Source organism: Nyctereutes procyonoides, unplaced genomic scaffold (assembly GCF_905146905.1).
Source record: "Nyctereutes procyonoides isolate TBG_1078 unplaced genomic scaffold, NYPRO_anot_genome, whole genome shotgun sequence".
NCBI lineage: Eukaryota > Metazoa > Chordata > Mammalia > Carnivora > Canidae > Nyctereutes > Nyctereutes procyonoides.
In genome coordinates this window covers 22,053,320-22,073,029 of record NW_026575135.1, presented here as the reverse complement: position 1 = coordinate 22,073,029, position 19,710 = coordinate 22,053,320, and the positions used below count along the sequence as shown (strand labels likewise).

General features: G+C 48.3%; 3 protein-coding genes across 3 annotated transcripts; all 3 read right to left on the bottom strand.

Moving 5' to 3' along the window:
• Window positions 1-126: 126 nt before the first annotated feature.
• SPAG8 (sperm associated antigen 8) lies at window positions 127-3,157 on the bottom strand. The gene is made up of 7 exons (XM_055302372.1): window positions 2,205-3,157; window positions 1,406-2,102; window positions 1,106-1,280; window positions 862-907; window positions 663-777; window positions 485-547; window positions 127-380 (listed from the first exon to the last, which is right to left on the bottom strand). Exons 1-7 carry the CDS (start codon window positions 2,243-2,245, stop codon window positions 189-191), a joined length of 1,329 nt encoding a protein of 442 aa, XP_055158347.1. The 5' UTR covers window positions 2,246-3,157; the 3' UTR covers window positions 127-188.
• A 129-nt stretch (window positions 3,158-3,286) lies between these two features.
• On the bottom strand, window positions 3,287-5,704 carry HINT2 (histidine triad nucleotide binding protein 2). The gene is made up of 5 exons (XM_055302371.1): window positions 5,556-5,704; window positions 3,965-4,105; window positions 3,764-3,868; window positions 3,583-3,655; window positions 3,287-3,469 (listed from the first exon to the last, which is right to left on the bottom strand). Exons 1-5 carry the CDS (start codon window positions 5,634-5,636, stop codon window positions 3,378-3,380), a joined length of 492 nt encoding a protein of 163 aa, XP_055158346.1. The 5' UTR covers window positions 5,637-5,704; the 3' UTR covers window positions 3,287-3,377.
• A 3,575-nt stretch (window positions 5,705-9,279) lies between these two features.
• Window positions 9,280-19,531, bottom strand: FAM221B (family with sequence similarity 221 member B). The gene is made up of 7 exons (XM_055302416.1): window positions 18,964-19,531; window positions 16,493-17,240; window positions 16,201-16,344; window positions 10,349-10,459; window positions 9,979-10,176; window positions 9,669-9,788; window positions 9,280-9,519 (listed from the first exon to the last, which is right to left on the bottom strand). Exons 2-7 carry the CDS (start codon window positions 17,238-17,240, stop codon window positions 9,338-9,340), a joined length of 1,503 nt encoding a protein of 500 aa, XP_055158391.1. The 5' UTR covers window positions 18,964-19,531; the 3' UTR covers window positions 9,280-9,337.
• Window positions 19,532-19,710: the final 179 nt, after the last annotated feature.

Sequence of the window (19,710 nt, the reverse complement as noted above, 5' to 3'; positions counted from 1 at the left end):
CCAAGGAAAGATTTTGGAGTGTGAACATGGTAACATACGGAATCACTGAATTGGCAGTCTCAGGATGAGTGAGGACCCTTTATGGAAAGCCCGTTCACCAAGTACAGACAGAATTTACTTCTTTCCCACCTCTCCAGTACAGACGGAGATAGACTCTATATTCCACATCCCTCTTCCCTCCTCAAGCCTTAGATAGTAGTTCTACCCATTTCACCACCTTGTCCTCCTCCCTGACAGGCAAGGGAAGATATTTCTCCCAGTTGGTGGGAATAATCCTCAGGTTCATAGGGCAAAGGCTGCCCCAGCGATAAAGGTACTGGTGTTGAGAAGCTGCAGTTCTTCCGGAATGGCGTGTCCAGGGTCTTGATGTTGCTGACACCCTGGAGGAGGGCCAGGATGAGGACAGATCCTGCTCTGTGCCAAGCCAGAACACAGCAGCCTCTTCCCCTCCTTCTTCTCCCCCACTCCCAACACCCTCACACACCGGTAGCTGTGGTGCCCTCTGTATCCAGAAGGTTTCAGGCTGCTCCCATCGGTAGTCATGAGGCTGTAAAAGAGAGAACCCGAAAAACTCATGGTTTGTGCTCCCTTTCATACCCTCTGCTGCTTTCCCACAGCCCGCTAGAGCCCAGCTGTATAAGTGGTATGTAATAAGTTCTCACCTTGGTTGGGGCAGGAGGCCTGGCTTGTACCAGCTCCTTTCGGTAGTCGTGGTGTGTCACAGACTCGACCTCAGGGTGCTTCCCTTTGGGTTCCTGCTCTGCCTGCACCTCTTTACTATACCGTCCTGGAGGGCATCAGAGCCATTCTTCCCTGATTTTTGTCTTCCCCCTCTCCTTTACCCTTCACCCAGCCTCTCACCAGATCTGATGGTGCAGGAGCATCTCTAGCATGGCTTCACGCTTTCCTGTGGGAGGGCAGGGAATAGAGAATGGGGGAATCTGGTTAAGCAGCAGTCCCAGAGGAAACAAATGTGAGAAAAGGAAGGAAAATCATGGGGTTTTACCCTTCTACCCATTGGACTGGCCATAGTACTACTGGGAATTCCTTTCTCTCTTTTTTTCTCTAATGGGCTCATGCTGGCCCACTCTCTCATGCTTCACACCTCGAATTGGTGGATAGTAGTTTCGTGGGGGCTGGTAGGAGTCTTTCTGGGTGGTGCTGAAGGACATGGGTGATGGTAGCTGCATGGTCAGGAGTCCCTGGTGTCCATGTCGAAAGAAGAAACTCTCAGAGCCATCTTGCATGCTTGGGACTTGATCCAGGTGGTTGGTGGCTCTCTGTGGGCCCCAAGTTGAGTGACCATGATATCCTTTATGGTACCCACCCTCATCATAAACTACTGCTTCCCCCAGGAAACTGGGGGTAGTCTTCGGGAAAAGGGAGCAGGTCAAAACCTTAATACCTCCTCCTCCCAGTTGTAGAGAAGGCAGTGGCCCCGTGGCAATGTTTCATTGAGAACCTTACACTTCCCTTCAACCTGGGGGGTCTTCTGTTGCCCTTGGGCACCAGGTCCTGAAACTTGCAAAAATTTCCAGGGTTGTTTCTGAGGTTCCCAGTGGTGGCTGTAGTGATTCCAGGAGTTATAGTCAGGGACCAGCTCTTCCCCAGGGTTTCTGAAGCTTGGGAGACTGTAGGGGCTGAGCTCAGGGTCATGGCCACAGTCTGGACTAGGCCCAGTGTCAGTGGCAGAACCAGGGCCAGAATCAGGACCAGTGCCTTGACCAGAGTCACAGCCAGGGCCAGAGCCATGGCTAGGACCAGCACTGGAGCCAGGAACAGGGACGGGACTAGAGCTAAGGTCATTTGTAGTACAGGGATCCTGGCTGAAACGGGAAACACAGACAGGCTCAAAGCCAAGTCTCCTCCAGCCTATCTTGTGAGTAAAGCTGGCTCCAGTGCAGGGCTCCCCAGGACGACCGAGAACACTCGGCTCAGAGCGGCACTCTGGGGTCTTCGTGGGGAACGCCGCAGTTTTGGCGGTGGTTGCGGCGGTAGCTGCAGCAGTTGCGGCTGCCAGGGCCGACCTAGGATTGCCATCTGAAGGCAACAGTTCTGAAGTGGACCCGAGCCCTTCAGCGCCAGGCTGTACGGCTAAAGATCTAAAAGAAAGCGAATGCATCACAGTTGTCAAAAGCGCAGCACGGTAAGTCCCCTGACCTTTCTTGCCCCCTTACACCTGCAGCCAAAGCTGCAGCTCTCACCGAGCCCGCGATGGCCGCCGGGTAGACTCCGCGACCTCCATCTCCCGGCACTAGCCACCGTGTTGCCATAGAGACGACAAACAATTCCAGGAGCCTGCGCAGAACGCGAGTTGGGCGTAAGGGGCTGGGTGGGGGTGGAGGCAAATTCTCTGCGGGGCGGAAGTCTTCAACCCGCCGCTTTCTGGAAGTTTGCTTTCCGTCCAGACTCTGTTCCGCCTCAGCCCAGCTGTTAAAGTTCCGCTCTCCTGGGACCTCCACATTGAAGCATGATTCTTTTGAGACTTTCTACGGTGGTTCTTAGTGTTGGACACAAGGCCAGGGCTGTGATATCAGACAAAAGCATACTTGGTGTGCTGGTGTAGGGGCAACAGTAACCTCCTCTTAGTTCATTCTCAAAAGTTGAAGGATTCTTTTTAAAATGTTTAAGGCTGAAAACACATCAAACAACTCAAAAGCAAAATGGTGAGACATGGGGATCAAAGGGTAGCAGTTTTTTGGTGTGATTACTTCTCCTTCAGTAAAGGGCCCTCACATTAACCATCCTCCTCCCAGGCCCTCCTTAGAACTTGGCTTGGCATCTAAATGAGAGTCAGGATTGAGCAAGCCTCACTCCTAGGTTTCAGTCTCTTTCAACTCACACAGGCTTATTGCTTCTGTTACTTTTCTAGCTTGACCCAGGTAGACCATTAGTCATGAAGACTCACAGATCTATAGGCAAATGCTTCTTTAACTATAGGATGGGCCTCATTAATGTCTCTCATTCAGACCATAGTCAAGAGGGATCATTAACTTTTTAATTTTTTAAAAAAGATTTATTTATTTGACAGAAAGAGAGCCTGTGAGCATACAGGTAGGCAGAGTGGCAGGCAGAGGGAGGGGGAGAAAGAGGGTCCCTGCTGAGGCTTGATCCCAGGATCTGAGCTGAAGCCAGACACTTAACCAACTGAGCCACCCAGGTGCTCTCAGATCATGATCTTTAATCAGTTTTCTTTCCTATTTGTGGTATAAATCTTTATATATTTAATTATCTATAACATGCATATTATATATAATTATTATATATTTAAGACAGTGATCCAAAATCAAGGGAGAGCAAGTTTATTAGCATCATAGGGTCCCTTTCCCCCCACCTTCCAAGCATCAAGTTCTGGGGATCTAGGTCAGTTGGTTGGTTCAACCTGGAGGCCACTGGAGCTGTCGGCCCCCAAGTACGTGAATGTGCAGATGATACACCGACTGTGCGCCCATCTTTCCATCGTTGATCACTGAAATAAGAGCTTCAGATTAGAGGGTCAGGATCATGGAAAAGGTCAAAGATTAAAGATTACATTGAGGGACAGGTATGAGAATTTATAGCTCAAGGCCAAAAGTCACTCACCAAGTCGGTATCCATCCCCTAGGCCTTCAGCCTTTGCTGTCTTTTTGGCCACAAGGAGAAGGTGTCCTAGAAGCTGCAGGGAAAGGGGAGGTAGACAGGTGGCTTCCTTCACAGGGAGCAAAACCTCTGTGTCCAGGGCTCCCCACCCCCACAAGCCAAACCTTGGCCCTGCTCTTCCCACCTGCTGGTCTTCTTCTTCAGCCTGGCTAATCCGAGGAATGGGCTTCTTAGGAATGACCAGGAAGTGTACAGGAGCCTGAGGGGCCACATCACGGAATACGAGACACTGGAAGCAGTGACAGGCCAGAGGCCACTATGTTACTTCAACAGGCTGATGGCAGCTGAGACATTCCTAAGGGGACAGGGCCTCAGGGCACCCCACCTGCTGGTCCTCATAGAGAATGTCAGCTGGGAGGCTTCGATCCAGGATCCGGGAGAAGATAGTTGGGGCTGCTCCCCTAGGAGCTGCCTGCTGGGCCTTGGTCACTTCGCTTCTGTCAGTCACAGACCCAGCTGCTCGGACCTGAAGGTGGGTCAGACATACTCAAGGGAGGAAGCCAAGAATACGTCTTCCATATAGTAAGTTGCGGCTGGCAGAGGCTGGGCTCTGTTAGTCATTAACTTCATCCTTCTAAGAACCGCTTAGTGGTTCCCATACAAAGGAAAATTTCCATTTCAGAGTCTCAGCAGCAAAGAGTCGGGTCAGTTAAAGGCTGTATTACAATGCAGGGTTTGACAGAGCCATCCATTCCTGCTCCTAATGTGTCTAGTAAACTTAGTGACTGTTCAAGGTAAAGGCCATAGGATGAGAACTGCAAACTTAGGTCCCAATTCTTTTACCACCGAATTACCTTAGATAAATCCCTCCTCTTTGCTTCAAATATAAAAGGGAGTGGTTTGCATCATCTTTTAAGATGACTGGAGCTCTTTCCATTTACTCACACCTTACTAACTTCCCACTCATTCCTTGTCTGATCTTTAAGCTACATTAGCTTTTTTTTTTTTTTAAGAGTTCATCTATTTATTCATAAGAGACACATGGAGAGAGAGGCAGAGACACAGGCAGAGGGAAAAGCAGGCTCCCTGCAGGGAGCCCAATGCAGGACTGGATCCCAGGACCCCAGGATCACGACCTGAGCAGAAGGCAGACACTCAACCACTGTGCCACCCACCTGTCCCTATGTTAGCTGTTTTATTCAGGTTTTCATACAATTGCCCTGTTGGACACAAGCACGTCTAGGTGTCACATCTGATCTCTTACTGTGGATTTTAACTCCAGTCCCTTTAGTCAGTGAAGGGAAGAATTAAGTGAACTCAGTAACCCCAGCGCTAGTTTTCCAGGGGGCTCAGAGAAGTCTGCCGTACTGTCGCGCTGTGGGAGAGAGAGTTGGGATGAACTTGAGTCCTCTCTCAAGGCAAGTGGGGGAAGATGAGAGGTTAACACTCAATGGGGATCCCTGGATGGCTCAGCGGTTTGGCGCCTGCCTTCGGCCCAGGATCGAGTCCCACATCCGGCTCCCTGCATGGAACCTGCTTCTCCCTCTGCCTGTGTCTCTGCCTTGCTCTCTCTCTCTCTCTGTGTCTCTCATGAATAAATAAATAAAATCTTTAAAAAAACAAAACGCTCAGAAGGCTGGGAGCCTGCCGGGGGCCAGTCTCTGGCTCGGAGAAGACAAACCTCACAAACCTCACTTCCTGCAGGGGGCGCTGAGGAGGCTGGGTGAGCTTCAGGTAGGCTTAGAAGGCTGCAGCCAAGGCCTGGCCCTGTGGCGACCTCGGCGCCGAGCCTGCACAGGCCGTGGCCGCCGCCGCCCACCAGCCCGACCTCACGCCACAGCCCCGCAGCTTGCGCGGCTGGAGGCCCCGTCCTCGCGAGGGCGCGCGCCTGCGTCTGGGGGGAACGCCGACCCCCCCGCCGAGGACGGCGGCCGAGCCCGCGGGACGCCCTCGGCGCGTCCACGGCCGCTTCTCACCTGTGCCCCCCGCGGCCCCGCCACCGCCACCACCCTGCGCGCCACGCGCAGCCCGGCGGCCACCGCCAGGGCCGCCGCCATCTTGCCCTCAGCCGCCGAGCCTCTCCCCGGGCCAGCACGCCGGGCCGACGTGGGGCGCCGCCGCCGAGGCGGCGAGCGGCAGACATTGGCTCCGCGGGCGGCCGCGAGCGAGCCCCGTCATCCCATTGGCCGCGCTCCCCGCTTGCCGCCCTTCGGCCCGGAGGGTGGCGCCGTTCGCTCCGCGGGCTCCGCCGCCACCCCCTGGAGGCCGAATCTTTTCGTCCCATTGGCTTCTGCCAGCCGGAGGGCGAGTTTTCCACGCCGTTAGCTTCGACTTTTGGTCAGAGTGAAAGTTCCTCCGCCTTTGGCCCCCCCTAAGTCGTTTCGCCCGGAGAGTGGCTCTCTCCATTGGTAGGACTAGGAGACCGAAGGTCGCAGACCCTCTCCCCGCACTGGCCGGGAGGAGGGCGCGTGCTGCGGGCGCTCCGCTGGCCCCGGGAGCCGCCGCCGCCCCTGGGCGCCGAGGCCCGGCAGTCCCGGCAGAAGCGGCGGGGCGACGCCAGGCGGGTGGGTGGCCGGGACGGGGTCCTGTCCCTCACGGGTGGGGAAGGTGCCCACCCAGCTTCTTCCCTACAAGGGCATTTCAGCTCTTTGAGCAGTTCAGAGATTTTTAATTTACTCGTCGAACGGCACCCATTCCTTTACGTTCTTGTGTACCTACGCCGAGATGGAAGGTCTGCAGTTTGTTTTCAGGGCGTTCCCATCCCCCCCCTTTTTTTTAACGAGGGGCGGGGGGGTGGTTGGCGGGAGTGTCTTGTCTTTGCCCCACGACTAATACCAAGGAATAGGACCCAGTGTTCTTTCCTAATCAGAATTGCTGTGTGCAGGTTAGCCTTGTGCCTGGCATTTTCAGTTAGTCGGGTTAGAAGGACAAGGGAAATGCGTCATGGTTAGGTCTGGAGTATATTTTGTTTTGCCGGATTTTAATTATGTACATATATATACATATATGATGATGATATATTTAATATATAATATAATATATATATGTATATATACTTAATAAATTGATACATGTATTTAAGATTTTATTTATTTATTCATGAGAGGCACACACAGAGGCAGAGACACAAGCAGAGAGAAGCAGGCTCCCTGCAGGGAGCCCCATGCCGGAGTCGATCCCAGGACCCCAGGATCACGCCCTGAGCTGAGGCAGATGCCCAACCACTGAGCCACCCAGGTATTCCATCGGATTATATATTTTTGACAGAAAGAGCAGGGGTCACAAAATACTAATGTACTCACACAGTTTTAGACTGACGTTTAAAATTTAGGGCAAAAGCCCCATTGTATCTATCATTAGGGTTTGTTGTTTCAGCACACGGCCTTGACATACATAGGTGCTCAAAGATTGTGGAATGAATAACGTTTCGTGTCTAATTTCCTTTCATAATATGACATACGTATTGCATATATATTCCTATTCTGCCCCTTACAATTTTCCGTATTATTACATAGTCTATGTAGACTTTATAGTGTTTGCATATTATTGATTTGAATGAGTTTATCACAGTAACCATTCCTTTATTGTTAACTAGAATTAGTTTTAGTGAATAGTCATTATGGCGCTAATTGCATATCACTAGTCAGAAAGAACTCTTTACTTCCAGAGATAGTAACGATCTTTGGTACAGCCATATTATTATTAGAAAGTGCCTTTTTCCTCCAAAGGGCAGATATTTCCTCACAGGGCAGACTCCTGTGATTTGCCCTAGGAGTTCTAGCCATCCAGATTGTATCCCTTCCTGTGAAAGTATAGATAGCGTCCCAAATGAGGAGGAATGTAGATTGGCCTTTTTTTTTTTTTTAAGATTTTGCTTATTTATTCATGAGAAACCCACAGAGAGAGAGAGAGAGAGAGAGAGAGAGAGAGAGGCAGAGAGGCAGAGAGGCAGAGACACAGGCAGAGGGAGAAGCAGGTTCCATGCAGGGAGCCCTATGTGGGACTCGATCCTAGGACTCCAGGATCATGCCCTGAGACAAAGGCAGGTGCCAAGGCAGGCGCCAAACTGCTGAGCCACCCAGGGATCCCCAGATTGGCCTTTTCTATGTGCCCTAGAATTGAATGCAGTTCTCATGGTGCCTCTGAGACAGCAGGAGCCCCTAGAGGTGTCTGGAGAAGCTCAAGAGGTAAGAGGAGCTGGGATCTGGGAAGAGGTAGAAAACCAATCAGGCAGGGTAGGCAACTACAAAGCACTTTGAAACTGGTTATTTTTGGGGGTTCTCAGGGAGAGCAGGTAGCACAGAGATTCTTCTTTTATAGAGCCAGAAACAGACCCAGAGAGGCAAAATGACTTGCCTAGGATCACAGACACACTAGTGCCGGAATCTCCTACTCAGAAAAAATAATCTGTGATCTACTGATTTTGACCACATTCAGTGATTTTGGCCCCTTGCCCACAGTTCTTTACTCCCAAGTCCTTGTGATCCCTGGCAGCTGCTCTCATCTTAGAGCCGCAGCTCCCTGTAGGTTCTGACCACTGTCTCCTGTACTTTGATCCCCACTACGATATGGGCTACTGGACCTCATTAAGACTTCTATTCCTTTGACTGTTCCTTTTTTCAATCTGTCAGTTGCTTCCTGGCTTTCCTTTCTTTCCATTGTATGGTCAGCTCTCTCTACATCCTCAAGCCTTCTTTTTGCTTTATTTTCCTGATCATCCTCCCTGATGCCCCTCCTCACCAACTATCAATCTAACTATGTGTTTCTCTTCCTCTTTAACTAGGTTCCTGCTTCCAGCCGTCCTCAACTACCCACCGATCAGATTTTTCTGTGATTCCCCACATTAGCCTTCCCAAACCTTCACCTCTCTCTTCCTGTCTCCTACTCCCCACTCTTACCCCTCTCCTTCCCAACCAGGAACTGACCTTGTCTCCTACTTCACAGGGAAACTTCCACAAGATCCTGCTTCCTGCAGCTCAGTGAAGACCCATCATTTTCTTTCTTCCTTCCTTTCTCTTAGTCTTAGGAAGTGGTGTTTCTCCTGTCCAGAGCAAATCCCTTCACCTCTGCCCTGACCTCATTCTCTCCTTCCATCTCTGGGACTTGTGTCACTAGGCATCTCTTTCTCTCTCTCTCCTGCATCCTTTGAGATCTTTTTCTCTACTGGCCCCTCCCCCCTTTCCCCCTCCTAAAAAATGCTTCCTTGACATCGCATCTCCCTCTGGTTGTTGTCTGACTTCTCTCCTGCTCTTTTCATCCACACTTCCTAAAGAAACTTTGAAACTTATTGCTGTTTGATTTCTGCCCCCATTGCCCCACTGAAACTGCATTATCTAAAGTGCCCAAAGACCTTCTAATTATAAAATCCAATGGGTACTTTTCAGTCTTTATTACTGGAGTCCCCAACTGCATCTAACACCAGTGTTCACTCTATCCTTCTGGAAACCCCCTCCCTCCTTGGCTTCCTCGAAGCCATTCTGTCCTTCTGATGCCAGAGCTAGCAGCTTGAAAGTGGGTTTGGTGGAGGCAGGTGGCTTGATCTAACCTCTCTTCTGTGTGGTGCTCTCGTCCCCATCAGGTGCCAATTCTAAATTCCTAGAGTGTCTATCCCTGGGCAGGGCTCTATCTGCCCTATAGAGAACCAGGCCAGATTCCAGTTCCTTTCCTTTTATTGCTGATTTGAGCCAGGCTCATAGAGGCCTGCGCCAAGTGTTGACAGTGTCTGTCCCTGGAGGAGGGAAAAGCAGAGGTGAAAGAGTCAGGTATGGGGGCCAGACATAGGGCCAGGCCAGAGGCTATGTGGGCCAGGAAGCCCAGGGGGTCTGGCGTGGGAGCCAGGACGGCCAGAGGGCCCCTGATTTTGTAGAGCCTCAGAGTCAGAGTTGCTGACGATGGCTTCTTGGAGGGTAGGCATCTCTGCAAAAGGCATGTAATTTGCTCCTGGGGGTAGAAACCAGTGCAAGTATGGGATGCAGTGGGTGAGAGGGTGAGGTAGTGCTGGATGGGATGGTTGAAGGTGGAAGCACCTTCCTGCCCTGTCTTATGGATATGACCCTGGAATGGTCCCCTGTTCCAGGTTGCCCCCTCACCATGAGGCCTTCCTCCTCGTCGCCGGGTCTCCTCAGTCTCAAAGAAAGTCTCATGTTCCTCCCAGCGCCGGTCGCAGGCCGCACAGAGGAAATTAGACTCAAAGCAGTTACAGCAACAACCTAGGGCAAGGGGCGAAGCCAAAACAAATACAGGGAATTGGGGCTTCCCCACGGGCTGACTCCATTCTCACCTCTTCTTTACCAGCCTCAAACCTGAGAAGTTTCTTCTACCAGTCCCCCTATCCTTATCCCCAAACTATTTGTGTCCTACCCATGCCCACCACTCTAGTTCCCTCACCCTAGAAATTACCTTTTATCCTGCAGGGATGGGACCCAGTAGCTGCGTGGTCTTCATGACTGTGTTTGCAACGACATTGGGCCCTCCAGGCCTTGGGGTCAAAGGTAGCTCGTCTTTTGAGCCAGAACTCACCCACCTCCTCTGGGCGAGAAGGGATAAAGCAGAACATGAGGCAGCGGCACTGGCCTACATTGCAGGGCACGGATATGTCTATGGGAATGTGGATGGATGGTAGGATTAGACTGGCCACCTAAAAGGCCTGGCCTTCCTGTGCCAACCCCCTCCCTCATACCAACACACATACATCCTCTCTCATAATCTCAACACATGACCAGAGTTAGTTATTACTCCCCATTGATAGGGGCTGGTCAGTTCTCCCTACCTGAGATGATCTGGTGTTCTCTCAACAAGTGTCCACAAAAGCATTTGGACTCATCTCCAATCTGGAAACAGTCCCATAGATAATGGGGACAACGCCAGCCGATGTAGAGACCTGAGTGAAGAGGGATTGAGTTATAAGGAAAAGTGACAAGGAAAAATAGCCCAAGCCTCCCTCCCAAGGTACTCCCACCTCTCTCCCTAGGTGTATTCACCTCCACCATGAGTCTTTATCCCCACCCCTTTAGACTTTTTCCTGCCAGGTTTTGTCAGTGTTCCACAAGTGTTGTAGTTTCTTTCCCACCCCAGGATCCACTCCATCTCTTCTAGCCTGTCATGAATAACTAAAGACAGTCTTCAAGATTATAAATGAAATTTTGTTTGAAGGGCAGCCTGGGTAGCTCAGCGGTTTAGCGCTGCCTGCAGCCCAGGGCCTGATCCTGGAGACCGGGATAGAGTCCCACCCACATCAGGGTCCTTGCATGGAGCCTGCTTCTCCCTCTGCCTGTGTCTCTGCCTCTCTCTCTCTCTCTCTCTCTCTCTCACGAATAAATAAAATCTTTAAGAAAAAAAAAGAAATTTTGTTTGAAGATGAATGAGAATCTTGCCAAGTTGTCTGTAACTGAAGATTCTCATCTCCTCCCCTTCCCTCATTAGAGCCCAACTTTGTTTCTTTGAAGTGTCTAAAGTGAGAGAAGGAAAGATGATTGGCCAGGTGCAGAAAAGATGGTGAGGACTAGCACCTAAGAAGCATGGTTGTTGAAGGAACCAGAAGAGGAGGAGGAGTTGGGCAGCTCTGGGACCACCTTCATATTTCCTTTCTGTGTTCCTGGTGTTACTGAATTAATGCTATCTATGAACTTGAGAAGGGCTGCCTATGGTTCTCTAAGAATAAGGAGAAAGAAGTAGGCCAGAAGTCATGAATGGTAAAGACCAATAGAAGCTTGTGAGGCAAAGAAGTATCCCTCAGAGCAGGCACCCGCAAAATGCCACAATCCTTGAGAGTCTGATTTCAGCAGTGGGATCTGAAACTGGCTTCACTACAAGGCAAGGGTGGAGGCATGCAAATATGGGAGGAGAACCAGAGAGCACATCCCACTCAGATTTTCTCACCCTTCTTGAGACCTGAGAGTACTCCAACTTCTAGGCAAGAATCCTGGATGAGTCCTCATGAGTTAGAACCTTCAGCTGTAGGACCTGTTCCCATTTACTTTTTTTTTTAAAGATTTTTTTACATTTATTTCATAACTATGTTTGTTTTTGTTTTTTAAAGATTTTATTTATTTATTCATGAGAGACACAGAGAGAGAGAGGCAGTGACACAGGCAGAGGGAGAAGCAGGCTCCATGCAGGGAGCCTGACATGGGACTCAATCCCAGGTCTCCAGGATCACACCCTGGGCCAAAGGCGGCGCTAAACCGCTGAGCCACCCAGGCTGCCCAGGACTCGTTCCCATTTAAAGGCCATAATGAAGTGTCACATCCACCAAAAAGTTGTCCCTGCCTTCCTCTGTCTGTCTAGGGGCCCCTTCTCTTTTTTTCTCTGATTCTTCATGCTATTTCTATCACAGTACAATGCATTATAATGGACTTTTCTCCTGTATTCCTCTTAGACTGTAAGTTCCTCCAAGGAAAGGTCTGTTTTTTCACTATCTCTAGTCCTAGCATAGGCCTGGCTCAAAAATAGGTGCTCAGAAAGCACAGACTCCTTGATGGACTGACTAAATGAATGAGCAGATTCCTTCAGGAGGGAAGAGAGACCCAGTATTCGGCATAGCCCTGAAGTTCCATAAGGAGGATGGGAAAGAGTTAGCGTCCTCTGCTCTTTGACTCTGGCCAGGGCCACAATTCACAATTCTGTGCCTAATTGTCAGTCTAGGTTTTCTTGCCTTACCCATGGTCTTTCAGGGCCTAAAGTCTGTCCAGATGTGGCTTTTGGCTTTGCTACTTCTGTCTGGATACCGACAGCCTGTGCTGCCAGAGCCCCATTACACCAGTAAGGCTTGGTTTAAAGGTCAGAGTACAGGCAGAGTCACAATGGAGGTGACTAGGGGCCAGGATTCCACTAGAGGAATTCCGAACTCTGTCCAGAGCAGCAGGACAGAATGAGCAGATGAGGTGTGGAGGTGAACAAGGGTCAGTGCCCATAGATCAAGGTCCTGCCTGAGGGCCTGGAAGGGTCACGTCCAAGCACTGGTAGAGGAGACAGTGCCCAGTTCTCAGAGGAAGACTAGAGTTTAAACAGAGACTGGCAACTAAACCTCAGACTTCATTAGATGTGTCAGTGCTCTTAAAGTGGGACAGTTGACATCAGGCCATGTAATCCAGAGTGAGACCCTCCTCTCTGCTCTGATTCCAAATACTCTTCCTATTATAAGTGGACAAGGACTGGCAGGGGGAGGAAACATCTGGGATACCATTTGGACTCTGTACAAGGTACTTCTAGGTAGTTTCACCTTAAGAATCTTTGTGCCAAGCATTTTCACTGCAAACATTTTAACTGCATGATGAATTGGCCATCAGCAATTTTGCCACAAAAGATAAAATTATGAAAAATAAAAGGGACATTCATTAAAAAGGACATAATGAAACATGGAAAAGTGAAATCAAAATGAAAAATGGCTTTATTTTTATTGCAAAATGCAAAATTAATTTAAAATGAGTTTAAAATGCATAGAATAGATTCATGGCAATACTGTGCAGATAACTGATTTTATTTTGTGGATTATACCTAAGCACTTGTCTTCAAAGTCTTTAATTCATAGTATTATATGTTTTTTTGTGTGTGTAGGTTTGTTTTTTGCTTGTTGATTCATCCCCTTGTTTGGCATGATGCTTTCTTTTTTTGCTAAAATTTCTTCCTTCAATAAAAGAGGTATCAGTTTCCAAATACTAGGATACATATTTGCAACTGAGCTTTGTATTGTGTTGTGAAAGCCTTCTACATTGCTGTTTGTTCTTGGCATATTGTCACATGTCCATTGATAGACCTTCCAAAGTTGTCTAGGAAGTTGTGTGGGTTCAAAGCTTTGTATCACTGTATAGACACTTAGGAAGACTAAGATTTATATAATATAAAAATAGGAGTACTGTGTCAACGGAGAACTGAAACTAAACTGTCAACCAGTTGATGAAACTAACAAACTGTCAACTAGTTATTTATCTTTTATGGCAAATTGTCTTATGGTCAGTTAATTTTGCAGTGTACTACTTGTGACAAAGGTGTCTATGGCACAGATGCTTACTCTGAAAATACCAGACAGGGTACAACACAGTCAATTCCATGGTCACATAAATCACACTTGCATGATAACATCTCTTTTTGCTTAGAACATCTCCATACAACAAACATACAGCTATCTTTACATGAAAGATGTCTCCAGTCCAGACCTCTCTTCTGAGCTTCGGACCTCTACAACCAGCTGTCTCCAGACTCTTTCACCTGTATGTTCCACAAGCACTTCAAATGTGGTATAGCCAATTAATTATTCCTTCCAAACCTGGCCCTCATCCTTTGTCCTCTGTTCACCCAACACATACTTATTATGCATCTACTCTATTTTAGGCATTCATTAATGGCATCATCATCCAATCAGTCTCTAAGCCAAAAACATAGATGTCATTTCAGGCATGTCCTTCTTTCATATCCTATACATCCAAAGATTCAAAGGTCAGTTTTACCTTCTTAACGTTTCTTGAATGTTCTATTTCTCTTCACCTCTACCCATCTACTTCTTATCTGCATTATTTAAAAAATTTTTTTTTCTTTCTTATCTGCATTATTATTACCAGTGCCCAATGTAGTCTTCCTATGTCTGGTCTTGTCTTTCTCCAGTCTATGCTACTGCCAAAATAGTCTTTCAAAAACACAAATTTGTTCATGTTATTATCCCATTTAAAATTTTTTAGTAGCTCTCAGCTGCCCTTAGGATATAATCTAAATTCTTAGAAAATTTTAAAATTTTTATTTTATTTTTATTTTTTTAAAAAAGATTTTATTTGTCAGAGCGAGAGAGAGCACAAGCAGGGGGAGCAGCAGGCAGAGGGAGAAGCAGGCTCCCCATTGAGCAAGGAATTCTATACAGGACTTGATCCCAGCACCCTGGGATCATGACCTGAGCCAAGGGCAGATGCTTAATGGACTGAGCCACCTAGGCATCCCTATAATCCCAACTCTTTAACTTTGCACAGAAATAGCTGTACAATTCTGCCCTTCCAGAGCTGAGCTCTTTCCAGCATTTCTTGTAGTTTCCTACTGATGCCTTGCCCTGTCATGTCCCACCTTATCCCACTTTTTCTGGCCACCTTTGGTAAATCATCCCTTCTAAGGCTGCTTCCCTGAGCTCCCAAGATTGGATGCCCCCTTTTTCTGGCCATGCAGTACTCTAGGCTCACCTCAATTATACCAATTATTAGAATGAATTATAATTATCCTTTTACTTATTGGTCTCTCTCATTAGTGTACAAATTATTTGAGGGATTTTATTTTTGACATGCCACCAGCCACTGGCTCCACATCTAGCTAAATGACTGGCACAAAATTGGTGCTCAATAAATGCTGAATAAATAAAAGAAAAACTTACACTTGATCTTTCTCTACACGGCACACATACTGATTCACTAAAGACTTAAGATCCCCAATATTAGGAGGGAACCCTAGATGCTTTTTTTCAGGATTGAATGACACTTTAATTACTACATAAAACTGCCTGTTTAAACAGGAAAATGAAAAAGTTCCATGTGAAAAAATGCAGTGGCCTTGAAGAATGGGGAGTAGGCAGGAGGTTCTGAGAAGGAGAATAAGAGACTGAATGACCCCACATTTGCAGGAAGAATAAGAGTGACAGTAGATGTTAAAATAAGCAAACAAAACCATTTCAATGCTTGAATTGAGACTGAGAAAGAAATGAGATCATTGTGATTCTCTTGGCCAGGGATAGAGGGGGAAGGGTCCTGGGTGAAAATGAGAAGAGGAAAGTAAATTGCATGGAGGAGAAAGAGAGACATAGGATTGCCTGGTTGTCTTTATATCTTAGGCCCATCTAGTTTCAATATAACTCTCTTCCTATTATAAAGGGAAAGGAAGTATGAAAGACAAAAATAACTGCAGTGATGTCTGTTGAATTCAGTCTAGAAGCCACAGAATCTACAGAGCAGGTCAGGGTGGCCTTCTCTCTGAAGGTATTCTCTATAGACATGAAGTTCAGCAACACAGGTACATGCTCACACACTGGAGGGCATGTGTTTACATAGAACGTCTGCATGCACTTTATATGCAGGTATAGATAAGCATAGCATGCCACTAATGGGGCTGTCAAGACTACTGGTTTTGGGCAGATACTTGGAATGAATAGGGCTTGAAGGTCTGACTCTTCTTTGGTGAAGAGACTCACAGCTTTTGCGTACTCAGGTGATAATGGGTCTGGCACGCAGGGTGACAGCCTTTTAATGGCATTCCACCAAGAGGACTAAGGTGGAACTTTTTGCCATGTTAGAGCCACAAGCCTCCTGGACCATCCAGGGTTCTAGGCCATCTCTGCCTGAGGTTGGTTTGGTACAGGCTCTCAGAGCCTTAGATGTGGGGCTGGCCTATGGCCCTTCTTTTTTTTTTTTTAAACGACTTTAGCTTAGCTGCCTGTCCCTACCTGGGCTTTATATGAACATCCTCACTTTTTTTTCTGCACCCATGCCATCCCCCTTGGCCCACTTGGCTGCTCCCCTCCTAGATTTCAGGCAGTTAGCATTGCCATTTCCACAAGGGGCAGCTATCCATTGATCGGGGCAGGTTCCCTGATCAGTTGGATTGGAGGATGACCAGGGGCCTGTTACTGGCCTCTGAAGGGCTTTCTGGGCTCACCTGTCTGGATGGCATTCAGGGCTGCATTCTTGTCCCATTGGAAAAGATGATTCACCTGAGCACAAAACTTGTCTCTGTGCATTGCCTTAGCCACTTCTATCAGCTCTACCTGCTTAGCAGGGACCACTGGGTGGACTGTATAATCTGGGAAGGGAGAAGCTGAGTAACCAAGAGGAAGTGAGAGGCCCTAAAACTAAGAGAAGGGGCCAGGTTAAAGAGTAACCCAATCCCCTCCTCCTGGGGGCAGGTATAAGACAGTGATGAGAATGGGGAAAAGTGCAGGTGCAATTACGGCTAACTCCTTTCTTCCCCTTCTTCTTGCCCAGCTGGTGTCCAGGCTGAGCGGTGTGTGCGGTGCTGTCAGTGGCATCCACCTGCTCCATGTCCTCTCCTTCCTCTTCCTTTTCCTTTGCAGATGTATCCAGGTGGACTGGATCTGAAGGGCTTGAAAGGGAGTGCTTTTGAAGGATCTCAGAGATTTGGATGGCCCTCCTTGTCCACGAGGCCTCACTGGAAGAATACTCAGAGAGGTCTTCCTTCAGAGTATCAGGGGAAGATAAAGGGACATGGTCTTGTGATGAGGAATGCAAAGAAAGGTGTTTCTTTTGGACCTTAAAGATGTGTGTGTCCAATAGGGCCTCGGGGATGGGGGTTTCCAAAGGGATCTCAGAGTATCCTACAGAGGTCTCAGGGATGAAAGGCTCCAAAAGGTGTTTAGAGGTGTGGGTCTCTAAAGGGGCTTGGGAAGTAGATGGTACCACATGAGATTCAGAGGTGTCAGGCTCTAAGGGGGTCTCAGAGATGGAAGGTTCCAAAGGAGTTTCAGAGGTGTGGGTCTCTAAGGGAGTCTCAGGGATGGAAGTCTCCAAAGGGGTTTCAGAGGTAAGAGGCTCTAAAGCGGTCTCAGAGATGGAAAGCTCCAAAGGTGTTTCAGGGTTGGGGAGATCCTGTAAGTCCTCAGCAGAGGGGTCCTTTGAAGAGGGGTGCTCCTCTGCATCCATGGTGGTATGAGGCTCTTCTGTGACCTTGTCTGCTTCCATCTAGTGGTAGAACAGGGTATAGGCTTCATTAGGTTGGGAGTGGAGGGTCTGCAAGTTAGAGTTCACTGGGGGTTATGGAATTAGGATAAGGTTTTCAGTGCACCTGAGATATAACGGGAAAGCAAGATGAACTTTGGGTCAAGGTATGGTGCCAGGAGGTTCATCTGTGTGCCTAGACCCCATGTGACATGTGGCTGTGCATTGTGGAGCTGGAGCTTAAAAATCAAAAGGCTGAAGCAGTCAGAATCCCATCAGTAGATGGTAGCAGAGGACCATGACCCAGGAGGGAGGCTGAACATAGCAACTTGGCTAGTCTAAGAGCAGGGTCCTGGGCCTTAGGACCATGGAGGTCAGGCAGTAGAGTTCTAGAGACTAGGATGCCAAGCCAAAGTGAAGGTTTGCTCTTAAGAGTGTAGGATAATGCCACAATGCATTAGGCAGGGCCCTGACTGCAGTCTGGTTTTGTCTAGGAGCAACATACACCCTCCCTTGATGAGTCACTCATGTTCAGGCCTTCAGTTATTTCCAACTGGTATGTGGATGATTCCTAAATCCGTATTTCCAGCTCAGACCTTTTTGAATCCCCGTAACTCACACTCATACCCAACTACTTGCTGGACATTGCTAACTTGATGTCCCAACAGGGCATCAAAGCTGAACTCTGGGGATTATTGTAGTCTTACCCTTTTTCTTCAAACCTCATCTTCAAATAGGCACCAAGGACTGTATTTTCTATTTCTAAATATTCCTGAAATCAATTCTCTCCTTTCTTTTCCCTCCAATTTTGTTCAAGTTCTCATCATTTTCTACCTGGATTATGTAGTGACTTCGCCCCTTTGCCTCCTTCAGCATATTAATCCACTCAGCCACTTTCATTGATTTATGTAACTTACACTTTTTTTTTTGGTAACTTACACTTTTATAAAGAACCCAATCCTTCTGTATGTTGGTAAATTGAACACCAATAAAAAATTAATTTATTAAAAAAAAAAAGAACCCAATCTTATACTTTTACCCAGGCACTGTGCTAAGCATTGGATTCAGCTGAAAGAATCTGGGGAGGAGACCAGATTAACCAAAATGATATAATACAGATGAGTTGGTGTTGTGCTGGAGTAAGCTCAGGATGCTGTGGAGTGGGGTGTGACCAAATTGTCTTATAAGGATGTCCAAAAGAAGTCAGTCCTCCTTAATGACACAATGGAGATCTTTCTAAAAATGCAAACCTAACAATGGCATTCCTTTGCTTAAAAACACTCTGTTGTCTTCACCTAAGGATTAAATCTGAATTTCTTGGCCTTGACATTCAAGGCCTATCATTCTTTGCAACACTGCCTAAGGATTCCAGCCTTAACTTTCCATGCTCCCTACTTTCCCCCCATGCTCGAGAGATACAAAACACATCACTTAACATTCATTAGAGTCTTTCCAAAGGGGGAAGTTTGGGACAAGAAGTGGAGAAATAGGTAGGATGATAGGAATCTGACCAGACATTCAGCAAGAGGAAAAAGGTACTTGAGGGTGGAGAACCAGAGGATGGGAGGAGAGAAAGGAGGAGAAGAAGAGGCAGAAGGAACTGGGCAGAGAAAAGTGGAGGAGGGGGAGTGTAAGGGTGAAAATTAGAGAATGCAAGAGGGTTGGACTGAGGTGGGAAGGGACAGAAGGTGTTAGGAGGGGAATGGGATGAGAGTTTGGAGGAGCAACAATTGGAGAAACCACATACCTCTGGGCTTTGGCTTGGCTGTTACAAGTCCTTAGGTCAGGATCTCGTCTGAAGGTGGGAAGAAGAAATGTTAAGTGAGGGATGGAAGGCTCTTGGATGAGACCCGCCTTGCATGTAGTGAGAGGTCTTGCCTTCAAGTCTACCACTTGGGCAGGGAAGTTGGACACCTGTAGGAATTCGCAAAGGAACTCTGGCCAGATCTGGCGAAGGGTGGGAGGGAGAGGGATGAGGGGTTCCGGGCCGGCCAATGAGGGAGGATCTTGACCGAAACCTCTGGAACCCAGGCCGGGAGAGGAGGGATCCGTCACCAGGGCAACCGGAACGCCCAGAAATCTCCGTGGCAACAGCACTGGTCTGCAGAGGAGGCTGCATTGGATCCAGAGGGGTCGAGCCTAGAGGGCTCACTTCTTCTAAAGGGGTTTGCGGGACCTCTGTGAGAGTGTTTGGGTAGTCTGTTGACATCTGTGGGGACAACCGTAGGTGTCTGGGTTTGTGAGGGTCCCTGTAGGGTTCCTATGAGATGTGGGTGGCTCGATCAGTGGGGGAGCTGTGAGGACCGGAGGTTGGCATCGCGGCTCCGAGGTTGGGGTGAGAAAGGCAGGGGGTCGAGGAGCTGGGGCTGGGGCGGAGTCTGTCCTCGGAGGCCCGCAGAATCAAGTTGAAGACCAATAGGATGGGGCAGGGGGTGGGCTTTACTGACAAGAACCAATCGAACTGATAGAGGGGCGGAGCGTCATACTAGCGTCA